The sequence below is a fragment of the Coenobita brevimanus genome, chromosome 93, assembly GCF_032717465.1.
Source record: "Coenobita brevimanus isolate Jiangsu-jjx chromosome 93, ASM3271746v2, whole genome shotgun sequence".
NCBI lineage: Eukaryota > Metazoa > Arthropoda > Malacostraca > Decapoda > Coenobitidae > Coenobita > Coenobita brevimanus.
The window spans coordinates 22554410-22571820 of NC_137046.1; the positions used below are offsets into that span (position 1 = coordinate 22554410).

The following is a 17411-nucleotide window of genomic DNA, read 5'->3' on the forward strand; positions in this document are numbered from 1 at the left end:
ATATATATGGTGATAGTAGTGGTGATAACCGTGCTGGTGGTGGTGGTGGTGGTAGTAACTATGATGATAATGGTAATGGTGGTGGTGGTGATGGTAGCTGTTCAGAAACGACAGGACCGCAAAGCACTTACTCCAAAACGAAGAGTGGCTCAGATACAGTTCTAATCTGGACAAGTGCTGAGTGACCTGATTGGGCCGCGCGGCTCGTGTGTGTGTGTGTGTGTGTGTGCATGTATCATGTATATATATATATATATATATATATATATATATATATATATATATATATATATATATATATATATATATATATATATATATATATATATATATATATATCGTCGGGCAAGGGGTCCAACAACTAGACCATCTACCTCTATTAGATCCCCATCAATTCCCTTCTTCTTAAACAGTCATGACGATAAGTGTTCTTTCATTATTTTCCCGAAAGCCTCATGCGAATAAATACTTGATCTTGAGAATATATTACGGTATGTATAAATAATTATTTCACAAGGGCATGATGTGTTTAATTTAAATTATCATTAATTATTAACTGAGAATGGCAGTAAGATGGATGTCTGCTGAATTACGACTCACATCTTTCATTTAGCTCACGTTTGGGTTGCCTTAGTCAATGAACCTCGAGCTGCAAAGAGGAGGTCTGGTCTGCGCATTTTCCTGTCGGAATTAACTTTTTAAAAATGCCGTCGAGAAGAGTGGAGAACCATTCACTGAATTAAATTTCTTTTCATTCCAGCGATCATCTCTGACCCATGATAATCGAATATGACTTAGTTATGGCTAATACCTATCAAACCACAAAGAAGAAAAGAGGGGAGGGGGTTCATGGTCAAGGATTTCAAAATTTAGTGCCTGAACTGTCATTCAGATAGACAAACTGATAGTGTTAAGAACAGCATTTACTTGGGCGGTAACTATGTAGATTCAGTCACATTAAGTCAAACCTAATAACATTCATTTAGTCACCAGCACCTACACAGGCTGATGCACATTCATCTGTTCGTACTCAGCCTGGCCCTCTCACACATAAAGTATCAGTTGGTGAAGATGACACATTTTAATCCATCACTGAAAAGTGCTGATACATGAAGCGCACTAACTGTCTATCCGTTTCAGGTACACCAGCTGACACGCACGTACTCAGGTTACACACACAAGCGAACGAACGATGCAATACTCGTACGCATTTACGACCGGCACGGTTTGATTAAAGTTTCATTTAATAACTTTCTCTCCTCTGTACTCACATGCCATCACCGCTTCAGTACGAGAACTCCTATAAGCTGTATAGAGCCATTTGACAATAGCACTAATAAAGACAGGTGTTAGTCCTTGGGGATTATGTCGAACCTTGCCTACGAAAGCTCTCACTAGACCGAACACAAACGTTTATCAGTGACGAAAATTACAAAAAATGACGTAACCATACTTACCCTAACATGCACATACATCCTTACTTAAGCACACTTACACAAAAGCACACACCCAGATGAACCAAAACACACACACACACACACACACACACACACACACACACACACACATGCACAGTAGTTGATACTTCCACCTGCCATGAATATCTGATGAGATCTTATACAAAGGTCCACTTTTGACACTCCAATTTTGCACTGGCGTGTGTCTTGCTAAACTATTGCTGCTGCTGCTGCTGCTGCTACTACTACTACTACTACTACTACTACTAGTATGCTTCTTTTAATTCAGTTTTTAGAGATTTTAAATTTTTAAATAAGGATGCTTTGTTTTTTTTATTTAAGTTATATTGCTGTCCAGGCTATGGATTATGCTTGTGGAACAGCAAGGCAACTTTTAGATCTTCTATCTTTAAGGCTTTTAATATTGCATATAATAATGCTTTAAAGAAAACATGTGGGGTACCTGTTTATGCCAGCAGTCATATAACTGCTTCCAACTGTAATCAGTTTTTGCTTAAACACCTAACTGCTCTAACGCAGTCAAGGTTTTATAAAAGGATACAGAGCTCTACCAATCCAATACTCAGGCTGAATATTCCATACTTCAAGGAGTGATTGTTTATGCAGAATATTCATACTGTATTAAAAACTGACTATTTAATAGATGTAAATAATGAGGACCTGGATGTGATAGCCTCCCGCTTGACTTGGGTCCAGAGACATGAGGACAGACGCGGGCCATGTAGTTATTTTGGATATTAGGGCATTATACTCCTTACCTAGTGTTATACGGAATCCTGAATTTCTTCATATTATCAGCATTATATATATTGTAATTTTTGAACTGATATTTTTAAAGACTTTTAATATTGCTTTTTATTTTTTTTTATTTTTTTATTTTTTTGTATACTGTACTTTTTTTAATACTTTTAAATGATTTTCTTTTGTTTACCATGTGTTAGCGTTTATATTTTATTTGGACCTTTTTATTTTTTTTTTTATGGATGCTAGCTTTTGTATTTTATTTGGACCTTTTTATTTCTTAGGGTTGCTATCTTCTATATTTTACATTTTGTTTGGACCTTTTTATTTTTTATGGTTGCTAGCTGTTATATCTTATTTGGACCTTTTTATTTGTTATGATTGCTAACTTTTATATTTTATATTTTTATTTGGACCTTTTTATTTGTTATGGTTGCTAACTTTTATACTGTATTTTCATTTGGATCCTTTATTATTCATGGCTGCCAGCTCTTGTATTTTATTTGGACCTTTTTATTTGTTATGGTTGCTAGCTTTTATATTTTATTTAGACCTCTTTATTTTTTATGGCTGCAAGCTTTTATATTTTATTTGGGCTTTTTATTTTTATTGATGCTAGCTCTGATATTTTGTTTGGACCTTTTATTTTTTACTGATGCCATCTTTTACATTTTATTGGACCTTTTGTGTTGTTTATTGATGCTAGCGTGTATGTTTCACCTAGGACTTCTTTTTAATTGTATTGATGACAGCTTTGTTTTTTACCTTGGACATTTCTTTTTAAATATTTTATTGATGCTATTTTTTCTCTAATAGGATAATAATGTGTGTGTGCATTGTGATGCCTTCAGGTTTTTTAATGTGATTTTTTCTTTTATATATAATTGTACAGTACACCAACTACTGTGTAATGTGCATATGTACAGTATTTTGTATAATTACCGGGTATGTATGTACTGCTGCTGCTGCTTATGCGGTGCTGTTGCTGCTGCTATTACAGTACTACTATCTTTATGATGGTGAAATGTATTATTTTCTATGTATCGAGAGATACGAAATAAAGCTAATTGAAATTGAAACTACTACTACTACTACTATTTCTGCCACTACTACCACTACTACTACTACTAATAATAAAAATGCTTAGTTGCGGTGGTGGTATTATTACAGTTGTAGAAGTAGTAGTAGTAGTAGTAGCAGTAGTCGTGTAAAAGTACTGGTGGTGGTGGTGGTGGTGGTGGTGGTGGTGATAGCAGCGGCAGCAGCAGCAGCAGCAGCAGCAGTAGTAGTACTGTAGTAGTAATGTAGTAGTAGTAGTAGTAGTAAAAGTAGTGGTGGTGGTAGCAGTAGTAGCAGTAATAGAAAGACTCCACGGTAAAGTGAGGGATAAGGATAGACGCCTAGATGCGAGAGATATGGAAATGTGGAGTGGATTATATCACCATGGGGAAGTGAATAGTAAAGCTGGGGATGAGAAACATCAGGAAGTTTATGACAGAAATGAAACTCAGGATGAAGACCACCATAGAGGAGGACATGAAACAGCGAATCATCCAGGTATTATACATCCCCGGAACGGTAGTGACACAAACAACGATGAAGTAGAACAGCCTCACAGGTGTATGCGAGGTCATCCCACATACTGGATGGGCAAATCCAGAGAAAATGCAGGAACCTAAGTGAACAAAACATATAATGAAATTGTTGGATGGCCGTCAAGTAACCATTTTGAACCTCCCAAATGCAACGTTACAATTAATATGATCAAGGAAATTACTTGCCTAATAGCAAATTTCAATAATAACTCGCTCATTGGCTCATTCTCTCTTAAGGTCCTTGCACTGTTACCAGATTTCTTCCTTCATAAAACCCGCCCAAGAGCAAACATTGTAGAAAGTATTTAGGCCATCCAGAGGCGGGCTGAAACATGGAAAAGAGGTGAAACTGACAACCTACTTCAGGATGCAAGGGCCTTGCAGACGAGAATAAGCAACCCAGGCAGAAGAAGCCAGACCACCAACGATGTGGCTAGGATTTTTGGCATTAAGATGAGACAGGGGAAGGTCTCGATGGCGACAAGATCCCTGTCAGCTGAGTCACCAAACAGAGAACTTGACTTAGGAGAAACCTTGCAACAACTATAGGAAAAACACCCGACTGCACGACAAACAAGTGCCCAGTCTAAGCTTGACGGGAACTACACTCCACCCAATCCTGTCATATATGACAGGATAAATGGAGATATGGTGTGGAAGATGGCAATGCACACACAGGGAGGGGCAGGACCGTCAGGCCTGGATACAAAATCTTGGCAAGTAATCCACAATAACATCAAGTTTAGGGAGGTAGAAACAGACCTTTGTAACACTATTGCCTCACTGGTGAGGAAGCTGGCTTCAAGTCAGTGCAACAACATTGAAGCACTGACGGCTGGCAGACTAACCCCCTTGATAAGAATCCAGGATGTAGGCCCATCGGGGTGAGTGAAGTCTTAAGATGGATTATAGGAAAATGCGTCATTGAAGTGGTGAAAGATGACGTTAAGCAGGAAGAAGTTCCAAGTGTCTGCAGGTCAGCAGGCGGGGGGGTGAGGAAGAGGACTGTAAGGCAGTATTACTAGTTGATGCCGCAAACACATTTAATTCTATCAACCGAGAGGCAGTGCTGCACAACATCAAGGTTAAATGCCCAGCATTTCACCTTGCCAACAACTGTGAGATTATCTTCACTAACTGCAGTTACGCTTCATGCTTGCCAACTACTCTTGACTACTTTCACAAGTACCGGAGCTATACAATCTGCGGTTACACGTCACTGACACTGAACTAAACTCAAACTGAACTGAAACTGCTCTAGTCTCTTCCCCATTGTTACATAAGCTTCCCATGTTATAGAATAATCTATCATATTCTTGGGAAAGCAACAGTTACAACAGTTACCAACTCAGAGACATCCAAAATATTTCAGAGTTTTCTTACACTGCATAACATTTTAATTATTTAGCATACAAACTGAGATAAAATTACATAATTTAACAAACAATCACATCAATAAAACATCATAGAGAAAAAGAGCACAAAAATTAATGTACAACTTACAAAATACCTCCTCTCACAAACAGCAGGCTAAGTGGCATCTCTGACACATAGAGGAAAATTTCGAGAATCGTCAGAAATACTCCAGCACTACCTAACTGGTAAATCCCTCTTCTCAACAATCTAGTGTAAAGCACAAGTGGATCTTCGTGATGCGGACCATCCCAGACATCGAGTTGGTGCTACAACCACTGGAGGATGCCATCAGAGATTCATTCCTCCCATCACTGATCAATGGCCACATCCCCACTACACAAGAGAGAAACCTTCTAGCAATACCAACCAGAATGGGAGGCCTTGGCATTATAAATCCAGCAGCCATGGCAAGCTGCAAACATAGAAATTCACTTGGTCTCACTGAATCCTTGTCACAGAAGGTTTGTGCTCAGGCTGAGACGAGTGAGACCGACCACCAAAGACAGAAAAACATAAAGATAATGATAAGCAAAGAGTGAGAAGTAAGACAAAAGGAACAGCTGCGGCACATAAACGAACATCTAACGCCAGACCAGTGCATAAGAGCTAACGGCACAGGAGGTTGGGGCATCAAACTGGCTGACAACCCTGCCTCTCAAGGCAAAAGGTTTCCACTTCAATGAACAAGAATTTACTGGCGGTATAGCCTTGAGATATGAGTGGCCAATCGAGAACCTACCTCAACACTGTGCCTGTGGCACTGTCTTTGATGCAAACCATGCAATGGTTTGCAAGAAGGGAGGCTCTGTTTGCGTTTGACACGATGAAGTATGCGACCTCACGGCGAAAATGCTGCAGGAAATATGCCATAATGCCACTATAAAGCTAGCTCTGCTACACCTAGACGGCGAGAACTTCATCCACAGAAGAGTAAATACATCAAATGATGCTAGAATGAATGTCAGTGCTCAAGGTTTATGGACATGTGGGCAGAGAGCTTTCTTCGACATTAAGATATCTGATCCTATGGCAGCATGCCATAGTGAACTATCTCCCGAGGCTGCACACAAAAGGAATGAACAAGAAATTACAGAAACTATCAAGAAAGGATCCAACATATGGACCATGGTCGATTCACTCCCCTTGTGTTCACGACATCATGTGGGATGGGTCCAGGGGTGATGAGATTCTACTCCAGACTGGCAGAAGTTCTTTCTGAGAAGAAGCGTTAACCATAGAATTCTGTTACAGCCTGGATGAGATGTCGACTGTCCTTCACCCTCGTGAGGTCTGCACTCCTATGCCTCAGGGGCACAAGATCATCAGCCCACAAGCCAGTCTCTCTGGCAGGTATGGATTACGAAGCTACTGTAGTCGAGAGTCGCACAGACCAGTGACTCCAATAGATTTATGTCATTAGTAGCACTGTAATGTTAATGCCTGACAACACTTCACTATTTTCACAAGTACCAATGATATACAAACTTCATTAACATTTCACTGTATGCCAACAACACTTCACTGTTTTCACACGTACCGAAAATATACAAACTGCACTGCACTGACACTGAAGTACATTCAAACTGCACGGAAAACTGACTGAACTTGCTCTAGTCTCTTCCCCATCCTTATATAAACTTGCATTGTTCTAGAATTGTCTATATTTCTCCACAGTTCTGGTGTATTCCAGAGAGACAGACAGCACGGTTACAACAGCTACCAACTCAGAGACATTCAAAACACACCAGAGTTTTCTTAGATTACATAACACTGTAAATTATTTAGCATACAAACTTAAATTAAACTGCATAATTTAACAATCACATATATAAAACATTATAAAGAAAAAGAGCACAAAAATTAATGCATAACTTACGAAACTACACTCAAAAACAGCAGGCAAACTGACAACTCTGACTTGTACCGGAACTACAGTAAATATCGGGAATCAGTGAGAAACTTCTCGACTACCTAACTAGCAAATCCTGCTTCTCAACAATATTTAGGAGTAGTGTTGGGCCTTGGGGGCTGGACTGATTTGTTGGTGCCAGTAGTCAGATAAATGAATATAAAATCGCATAATGGGGCTCAACAAACCTAAACTCCAAATATTAACTTTTTCTAAACTGAATAAAAAACTGAATTCTTTTTACTCAGACTTTTATACTCTAACTTGGACTGGTGCGCTGCACCACATTTCCAGTTATATTATCGCCCCTCAACTTCTTTTCTTCCCCCCATGCTATAGAACGCACATAGTCTGTAGTATTATTCTGCTGCTCAGTTACGTGAAATAAGCTGGTAAAAGAAAATATGGGCCACGTTAGGGTGAAATGAGTATTGTTTTGATAACTAAAAACCCAAAAACCCAAGCTGTTTATTGGCGGACCCTTGGAAGTTTTTGGCCTAAGTAGGAACAAACCAAACATGGCCCTCAAGAAGTAATTTTATACATTTAGCTTTGCGTTCATAAAGAATCTTAAGGTAGTTAAAAAAAGCAATTTAAGAGTATTGTGAATATCACTCAGATCTCTATGAAATATCACCTAGCATCCAGTTAGACACAGGGAAGGTTGCTGGAGCTGCTCAGCGGGCTCCAATCTGGCCCAGTGCACTTATAGTTACTACGAGGGACTCTCCTGGTTAAAACTACTGACAAGAGATGTTGGTTGCAATGCCCGGCAATAACAGCAGTAACAATAACAAAGAAAACAACTGATTTCTCACAACAGCAGCAACAATCATCGTCATCATCATCATCATCATCAAACAAAATGTTACTCACTCGAGCTGGTCTGCCTTGTGGTCTGTGGCAACGAGGGTCCAGCGAGAGTCATGAGTCACCAGCTTCCTTCTCCTGGCCTGGGGAAGTCATAGGGGACAAGGGTTACCCAGGGGGACGAGACAGTTCGTCAGAGGCTCCGAAAAGGTATAAAAAGTCAAAAGTAATGAAGCCACAAAGGTCAAAAGATTAATTAAAATGGGTAGTCATTACTAGTATCTCTGTGGCCCCAGGCTCAATCGGACATGAACCCGGTGTTAGTTTTCTTTCTCTACCAGTCCATCATCCTCCATCCTGGCGATAGGTAGGGAGCTGAGGGACTTTTGTGTAAACAGGCAGCAGAGTTGCCCGGTTATATTGGTACTTGTACATTAAGCTGTCCTTCTCCAGCATCACAGAGTGGCCATAACGTCTAGAACAGGGATATGTAACCTAACCTAATCCTACCCATCCTATTCTGAAGAAACGTACTAACCATCTTATTATGAGGGAAAACATATGGAACATTTGTTATAAAACAGTGAACTAAAACTTTTGTCTTCAGTTGCTTATCTTTTAAGACATAAGACCAACCCATATAATTCATTAGATACTTTTGAGGCTACTGGACAGTGTAAAGGCAATGGAATAATTATACTTGAAGTCGAAATATAATAAGTCTTGAAGAATAACTAAGATTACAGGAACAGATCTTAGATAGGTAGATAAATCGTTAACAGCTGACATCATTCAACTGAGCAAAGATCAGTCATTATGAGTTTTATCTTATCTGGTGCACATTTTGACTTGTGCTTCTCAAACCATGGTGGACAATATCGAGCATTAAGTTAAACCAATCATTACTTACCAAATGCCGTACTGCATTTAACTTTTTATCAGTTTTCCCTGCTTCAAAAAATATTCATGTGTACAGTACTTTTATATTCACGTTTGGAGAGTGAATAAAGTGAATTATTTTATGCGAGTGTTGGACAGAGGCACTGGGGTGTCATGTCTCCATAGTAGTTCAGTTTGTATATGGATGGAGTTATAAAAGAGACAAGTGCTCGTGGGCCCTTCGGGCTCCTCGCACTTGCTCCTGCGGATGGCTCTCGCGCTACCATAATATATTTTTAGTTCTAGTTATGGTCAAAAAATTCTATGGAGATCCTATGCCGGGCGCTGGGAGCAGCGTTTTTTGGTCAAAATGTGATCGCTCATTAAATATAGTAAAAGTCTTTCAATCGTGATGGGAACAAGTTTTTTCACATCAGCAAATTTTTTGCAATTTTTGTGCCAATTTTGGTGAGATTTGAATGTGTAGTTTCGGCTGCTCAAAATACACACACACACACACATACACACACACACACACACACACACACGGCTAGTGCTATAGCATATTAGATACTAGATAGGGCAGTGGATGTTGAAGTATCACTAAAGAGAGAGGGTCTAGTGTGGAAACTTCATACTCTGCTGCTTGCTGGCAGGACTGTATTGCTAAGTGAAGATGAAAGTGAGCTGCAAGACTTGATGAATGAATCTGGGAGTGCATGTGGGAAACGGAATCTAAAAGTGAATAAGCATTAGTCAAGTTACGGCTTGAGAGCACTGAAGCCACAGCATGCACTGTGAAACTGAATGGTGAGAAAATGGAGAATGAGAATCCCTTCAGGTACTTAGGCAGTGTGATGGTTAAAGATGAAAGTCTAGAGAATGAAGTTCCTGAAAGTAACAGTAGGGCAGAAAGATTGCTGGTTCAATGAAAGCAGTGAGCTGGAATAGGGTAGTGAGCAAGGAAATGAAGAAGTCGTTGCGTGGTAGTACTGCGATCCCCACTCTAACGTATGGAAGTGAAACTTGGATCCTGTTGGAAGGACGCAAGTCATGAATGATAGCATCAGAAATTAAATTTCTGAGATAGCATGTGAACTTTAGAGTTACATGAAGAGACAGATGAATGATGAAGTAAAGGAGCGCTGTGTTGTTGTGGATGTGATTGAAAGTGTTAAGAAAAAACTCTGAGATGATGTGGCCATGTGTAGAGGATGGAAAATAAGAGATTGACTAGAAGAGTGTATCTGAGTGAAATGGAGGGGAGAGAGGAAGAAGGAAAGACCAAGGATGAGATGGAGAAGGAGAGGACGAGGGGAAGACGAAGGATGAGATGGAGGGATGGAGAGGAGAGATATCTGGGGAGAGGGAGTGATGGAAGAAGGGCAGCCAAATGGTAGAGGACAGACCGACGTGGAGTTGATCTGTCTATGACACTTCTTACGGGATTAACGTGTCTGTCAATAGATATATACATAGACTAAGACCTTTCTCTGTACACTCCAAAGAAATTTTTACATGAGGACTACTGAGCAGGTGAACAATCTACGATGACATACGGAATATGTACACTGTAAAGTGCCCAAGAATCGTGTTACTGACGCCACTGTATGATGCCTTCAAAACTTTATATTATATATATATATATATATATATATATATATATATATATATATATATATATATATATATATATATATATATATATATATATATATATACATATATATATATGTACACACACACACACACACACACACACAATAAATAAAAGGCAAATGAAAACTTTTGTTGTTGCTATTTTTGGATAACACCAATCTCTCTGGCTGTGCAAATCCATCAACCGCAGGCAAGCAATCGCCCTTGCAGGGTTGTCCCATTGTACGGACCAATGTTCCCTTGCCGTGGACTATACCTCAGCACAGTGAAGTGCAGGGTAGTGTGGAGGTTTGGTTCCCGGATGGACACCGTATTTGCGTCTCCACTCGAGTTAACAGGGGCACCATAGTTGGCTTCACATCACCCCGTTATTTGGTTATATGATTACCACCCATCGTTGTAAATGGTTTGCTGGGTTACAGGAGACCATTTGGCTTGTCACGCAGTGTAGAGCCACCTGAAGTGAATGGAAGAGTAATAAAAAGTGACGGGAAGGGTGGGAGAAATATGAAGAGAGGAAGATAGACACGAAACAGAGAGTAATAAAGGTGAAGGAAGAATTAGGCAGTACTCGAAATTATGAAGTGAAAAGAGTGAGTTAATTTAGGTATCAGATAATAATCTGAAACTTGCCGAGTTATTTAGCGTCCACTTTTCCGAAAGCAAAGCTAAATATAATAGCAAACAGTTCGTCCTTCCTATAAGTATGAGACAAGAGGCTGGTTATTTATAGCCCCAGTATTAAGTTATCCTCTCTACATCAATTGTTACTTTTAGCGGAGCACTGTAAAGTAAATTGGCAATAGCAGTTATAAGAAGAGTATGGACGCCGTCGTAAATTGCTCGATATACCAGGTACCTTTCGGTATATTCACTGTTAGATGATATTGAACACGCCGTATATACGCCTAGAAATAGCAAGTTGTACAATATCCACTACAGTCTACTGTGTATAGTTGCAGTTAAAGTCCTAGCAGTTCATATTCCTTTAGTAGAGTAACAAGTGCTCGTGGGCCCTTCCGGCCTCTCGCACTTGCTCCTGTGGAGGGCTCTCACGTTTATGTGCTGTTCTAGTCTAACGTTGTCATTATCGGCCGTCAAGGCGACATCGAAAGTCCCATGATGGTCCGTTTATGTGCTGTTCTAGTCTAACATTGTCACTTGGATTTTTTGCAGCTAACCAATTGATCATGTTATTTGCAGCTTCGGGAATGGAACCCAAGTTGTCTGAATGCAAGTTCGAAATACACACACAGACACACCGCTACTGCTATAGCATTATTATTTTAGTTGTAGCTATGGGCAAAAAATTCTACGGAGATCCTATGCCGGGCGCCAGGAACGGCGTTTTTTTGGTCAAAGTGTGATCGCTCATTAAATACTGTATAGTAAAAGTTTTGCAATCATGATGGGACCAAGTTTTTTCACATCAGCGAATTTTTTGCGATTTCTGTGCGATTTGAATGTGTAATTTCGGCTGTCCAAAACACACACACACACACACACGGCTACTGCTATAGTATATTAGATTGCTACAGTCATAGTCATCCCGATAATACAATATTTGCGAACTCTCATATCTTCGAGAGTTGGATGATTATGGTACACCGTTTTTAGCAAGCTTTCATGACCGAGGAGTAGACTGTAGCACCAGTCGAACAGGGTGGTACTCCCAAGGTGGATGGATGGAAAGCTGATGAAGCTCCAGTTTCATCAGCCCTCGGGACTAGCTTTTGACCATCGCCCTATCCTGAACTTTTGCAGTTTCAGTAACACTGAGAGTAGGTCAGCATACTCTCCTATAGAAGTGCCACTAATTGTCAATAGCAAAGTGCATGCCCTTAAGACAACACACTTCCTATTCTAAATTTAAAAAAAAAAAAAAAAAAAAAGCATCCCAACACCCAGCCTTGGAGTTCCCAAGCGGTTGGGGATACCATAAAAGCCCCCACCATCCGCCCCTCTCCCAGTGACGGCCAAGGGAGATGCTTGGAACCTCTGTCTGACTCACTTCTTCATTTCTGCAACATTCGTGGCCATTCCTCTTCTTTTCTTTCTGTTCAACATTACCTCTCTTCCCCTAAACCTCACCTTCTCTTTCCCACCAAGACTCAACTGTCTGAGATGACAAATAGCAAACCCTTCTCTCTATCCTCCTACTTTCTCTATACTCATTTCAAAGCCAAAGGTGGCTGTTGTGTATATGTATGCAACAACATATCTTGCTCTCATGTTGCTGAACTTCAGTCTTCTGAACTCTTTACTCTCTGGCTTCAGCTATCCGGTCATCCTTTGACTAATACGTCTGTGGTATGTACTTATCCCCTAATTCTGCTGAGTATGAAAAATTATTTGACTATCTTATTTCTAAGATGGACCACATCCTATCAATTTCACCATTCTCTGAAGTCTTCATTCTAGGTGATTTCAATGTTTACTGCCACTTCTGATTTTCCTGTCTTTTCTCTGATCCACCTGGTTACAAACCTACATCTTTTCTATCCTTAATGACCTAGAGTAGCTTGTACAGCACCCTGCCCAAATTCCTAACTGCCTTGGAGAGAGTTATAACATACTTGACCTTTTCCTTACAAATAATTCCTTTGATTACACTTTTCTCTCTGTTCGGCTCCTCTGATCACAACATTATCACCTTAACCTGTCCTATCGCTCCAGTAAGGCCTGTGGACCCTCCCAAGAAGTGGTGGTTGTGGCACTTTGGAGTTGCTGACTGGGAGGCCTTCAGGCAGTGCTTCTTTGATTTTCCCTGGAATGATTATTGCATCCATGGGCGACATCCATCTGAGCGTGCCTTATGCATTACAGAGGTTATTCTCTCACGCATGGAACAATACATTCCTTTCTCTTATTCTGTGACTAATGCAAAAAAAAAATAATAATAATAACTTGGTTTAATCATGCTTGTCCTAATGCACTCTACAACATGAAGAGGGCCTACAAAGGGTACCAGAATCAACTCATTCATGAATCTCATTTCTCTTATATTTCTGCTCAGAATCATGCTGAGCCTGTTTTTCGCTCTATTAAAAAACAATTTCATCCATACTAAATGCTCTAAACTCTCCAACTCAAACTCTTCCCGCTTCCTCTGGCATCTTACCAAAAAACTTTCTAAAAACTTTATTTCATCATCTTTCCCTCCACTTTTTCACTCTGATGACTCTGTAGCTGTTTCTTCTACAGATGAGGCAGAACTCTTTGCTCAGACTTTCTCCTCCAGTTCCACCTTAGACGATTCCTGCTCTGTTCCTCCATCACTTTCCCCGTTTGGCTTCCACATGGCCAACATTATAATTTCTTCAATTATGTGTTTCCTACCATCACTGGCCTCAATACTAACAAGGCCTATGAGCCTAATGGGGTCCCTCCTACTTTTATCAAGAACTGTGCTTCTGTGTATACACCCTGCCTGGATAAGTTCTTTTGTCTTTATCGACGTGTACTTTTCTTTCTTGCTAGAAGTTTGCTCTCATTCAACCTGTCTCAAAGAAGGGTGACCATTTCCAGCCATCTATCACCAAATTGCTTTTACATCCTGTACTTCTACAGTTTTTTCTTTTAATCTATTCTTAAAAAAAAAAAAAAAAAGGGCTTGAAAAGCACCTTTTCTATAATATCCTTCTTTCTGACCATCACTATTGGTTCCGCCAGGGATGATCCACTGGCGATTTTCTCAACTTCCTTACGGACTCCTGGTCATCCTCCTTTCGTGAATTTGGCAAAAGCTTTGCCATTGCACTTGACATCTCAAAGATTTTCGATCGAGTCTTGCATAAATCTCCAAACTGCCCTTTTATTGTTTCTATTCTTCAATTTGTGCCTTCATCTCTAGCTTCCTCTCTGGACTTTCTATAGCTGCTGTTGTAGATGGCCACCGTCATTCTCCTAGAACTATCAATAGTGGTGTTCTTCAGGGCTCTGTCCTATCACCAACCCTCTTCTTTCTGTTCATTGATGACCTAGGCTGTACATCTAACCCTATTCACTCATACACTGATGACGCCACTCTTCAAATTTCCAGCTGTTTCTCGCAGTGTCTATCTCAGCAATTAATTCAACAATCAAGGGATGAGGCTATGGCACACCTAATGTCTGATTTGGCTCTCATCTCTGACTGGGATAAAAGTAATCTTGTTTTTAATGCATCGAAATCTCAGTTCTTATATCTTTCAACCTATCAAAACCTTCCAGATTAGTATCCTCTAATTTTTAACAATATCCAACTCAATTCCGCATTATCTTTGAAAAAACTAGGGGTTCCAGTCTCTCGGAATTTATATTTGAGAGATCATATTACCTCTCTTGTATAATCTGCTAAGCCGGTTCCGTGCCTTCTTTACCCTGCACAGTTGTTGACTTTATACACTGGTCTTATTCGACCCTATGTAGAATACAAATCTCATGTATCGGATGCGCTCCACATACAGCCCTTCTTAACAAGGTGGAATCAAAGGCTTTTTGTATCATTAACTCTCCTCCTCCTCTTACTGGCTCCGTTCAACCTCTGCCTCTTCTCCGCACTGTTGCATCTTTATCTCTTGTCTATCACTATTTCAATGGTCACTGCTCCTCTGAACTGTCTGCTTGCATCCCTTCACCTTTACGGCGTGCACGTAGCACCTGTCTAGCAGCAAACTCTCATCCTTTTTCTCTCTAACACTCTAGTGCAAGAGTTAACCATTTCTTTCATGTATGCAACAGGTCAACACTGGTACTGTCTTCCTCTGTTTGTATTTCCTACCACCTATGATCTCTAGTCTTTCAAACATTGTGTATCCAGGCATCTCGAAATGAATGGATCATGAATCTGGCTTTCTATTATCTTGTCTTTTTCTTCCTTACGTTTAAGAAATTCAGACGAGTCTAAGCTGTTTTGCACCTCCATTGATGATCGTGAGAATCAAATGAAACCGATCACATCCTGAATGCTGATCTTACTGGGTTGAGAGATGTGATAACTCGGCAATTTATTCACCATCTTAGCCATGATAATGGGGTTGGTACTATGCCATCATGTAAAATAAATCTGTAGCTAACGCTGCTAGTCAAAATCGATTATTAATTTATCTTAGCAAAGGTAACTGTACTCGTCTTTGAGGAATTCTTCTGTACCAGCGTTTCTCAGCCTAGAGAGTGGGAACAATTTCGAAGTGGGGAGCGAGACTATGGAAAAACAGAGTGACCTGAACAAGTGTGTGTGTGTGTGTGTGTAATTCACCGGGTCGGTCAGGATCACTTGATGGTCGTGATCATCAGCTTTTACCCTCCCGGAAGGGAGCTGAGAGCTCATATAGTCCGATCTAAGGGCAAGGCTGTGACCTTCACACACGCACACACCCGCCCCCTTGCTTAAGGGGGACAGTAACCACCCACTTCGTCAGTGAAACTTTTCGCAACCTGAGCGAGGCGCGAACTCCCGTCCACCAGTTGGCAAGCGGGAACGTTACCACCGCACCAGCGAGCGGTGTGTGTGTGTATGTGTGTGTGTGTGTGTGTGTGTGTGTGTGTGTGTGATGATGAACCATTGATTTATATTAAGTATTCATATTCTGTCTCTGTTCCAGCCTCCATAACACAATTTTCTTTGTATTCATGTAATATTTTTTCCTTCTCTATTTGTCACCTTCTCTCTCTCTCTCTCTCTCTCTCTCTCTCTCTCTCTCTCTCTCTCTCTTTCTCTCTCTCTCTATCTATCTGAAATACCCGCGCGGCGTGGTGAGCCCAACACCACCACCCCAAGAGGAGAGTACGAGTACAAGGGGATGACACCAACCCCACGAGGAGATGACGGGGAGGCTGTTTTTCCCCGACAAGCTGTCCAGGCAGGAGCAGCATATCTCTCCCGTGACCCGACGCCCCTCTTCCCCGCAGCCAGACCACCGGGCAGTGTACAGTGAAAGTATGCTAACTGCAGCGGAGGAAACACTCACCAGAATCGGGGTGGGACTTGCAGAAGCAAGGTCCCAAGCAAGCCGTCGGATGCTGCATCCATCGAATCGGCCTCCATAAAAGGAGAGGACTCAGGAGGAGCCTCGAGACTCTACACCTCAGGGGAGAAGCGGCACAGTAGCGCCCACTGGGTCTACTGTGGGTGGAGTGACCACCGGTTCTCCATCCTCTGCCACACACCGGGAGCCGGCACGTCGGCACGTCTTATAGACGACCTTCGCTGGAACTCCCCATGAGGGAGACGGGTCCAGGGGTAGACTCCACCGGAGATACCACTCGGGACAGGCCACTGGCCTTCCACCATGGGTGCCCCATCCCCGACGAAAGGAGGACAGACTCCATTGGAGCTGCAGCTTTGCCAAGGAGTGCCCACCAAGCCTCCCCCTCCCAGCATCCCCGGGACAGGCACCCCAGTTCCGACGGCGGAAGAGCAGGCTCCACCGGAGCTGCGGCTGTTGCCAGGAGTGCCCACTGGGCCTCTTCTTCCTGCCATCGCCAGGTTCTGTGACAACTTGAGGAGTCCCCTCAGACCCCTCCTCCGCCCCTGTCCCACGTGGGAGCTCAGGCAGTGCCCAATGGGGCTGCCTGGCGGAGGGAGTGTCTCTCGGACCTCCCGCTCGCACCCCGGACTGGAGTTTCAGCAGGATTTGTCAGGCCCACCAAGCCAGGGAGCAGGCCTTTGGCAGCCCTCCTTCCGTGAGTCTCGGAGCTCCTACCGAGGGTAGTGCCTCTTCCTCAGCCCGCCCCTCCTGTGGCAGAGCGAGGCGCCCCTCTCCCCCCCTCTCTCCCCAAGAGGGTGGGATCTGCTTCCCCGAAGGTATCCCACCAGAGGCCAGACTGGGCGAGACATCCCCGAAGCCAGGTGTCCTTTCTCTGTAGCCCCTTCTTCCCCGTCCCCAGGCACTGTCAGACTCCACTGGAGCGAGAGGCCGCAGTCCATCCCTGATGGCCTCC

The 17411-nt window shown here is 41.9% G+C and overlaps 1 protein-coding gene across 1 annotated transcript in view; it reads right to left on the reverse strand.

Annotated features, from left to right (window-relative positions):
• The window catches only part of LOC145412380 (ionotropic receptor coreceptor Ir8a-like), a 214090-nt gene that overhangs the window by 135576 nt on the left and 61103 nt on the right, over positions 1-17411 (reverse strand). The window contains exon 5 of the mRNA XM_080282268.1: positions 8016-8092. Coding sequence (XP_080138394.1) covers positions 8016-8092 — 77 coding nt within the window. The remainder of the gene's footprint in view (positions 1-8015; positions 8093-17411) is intronic.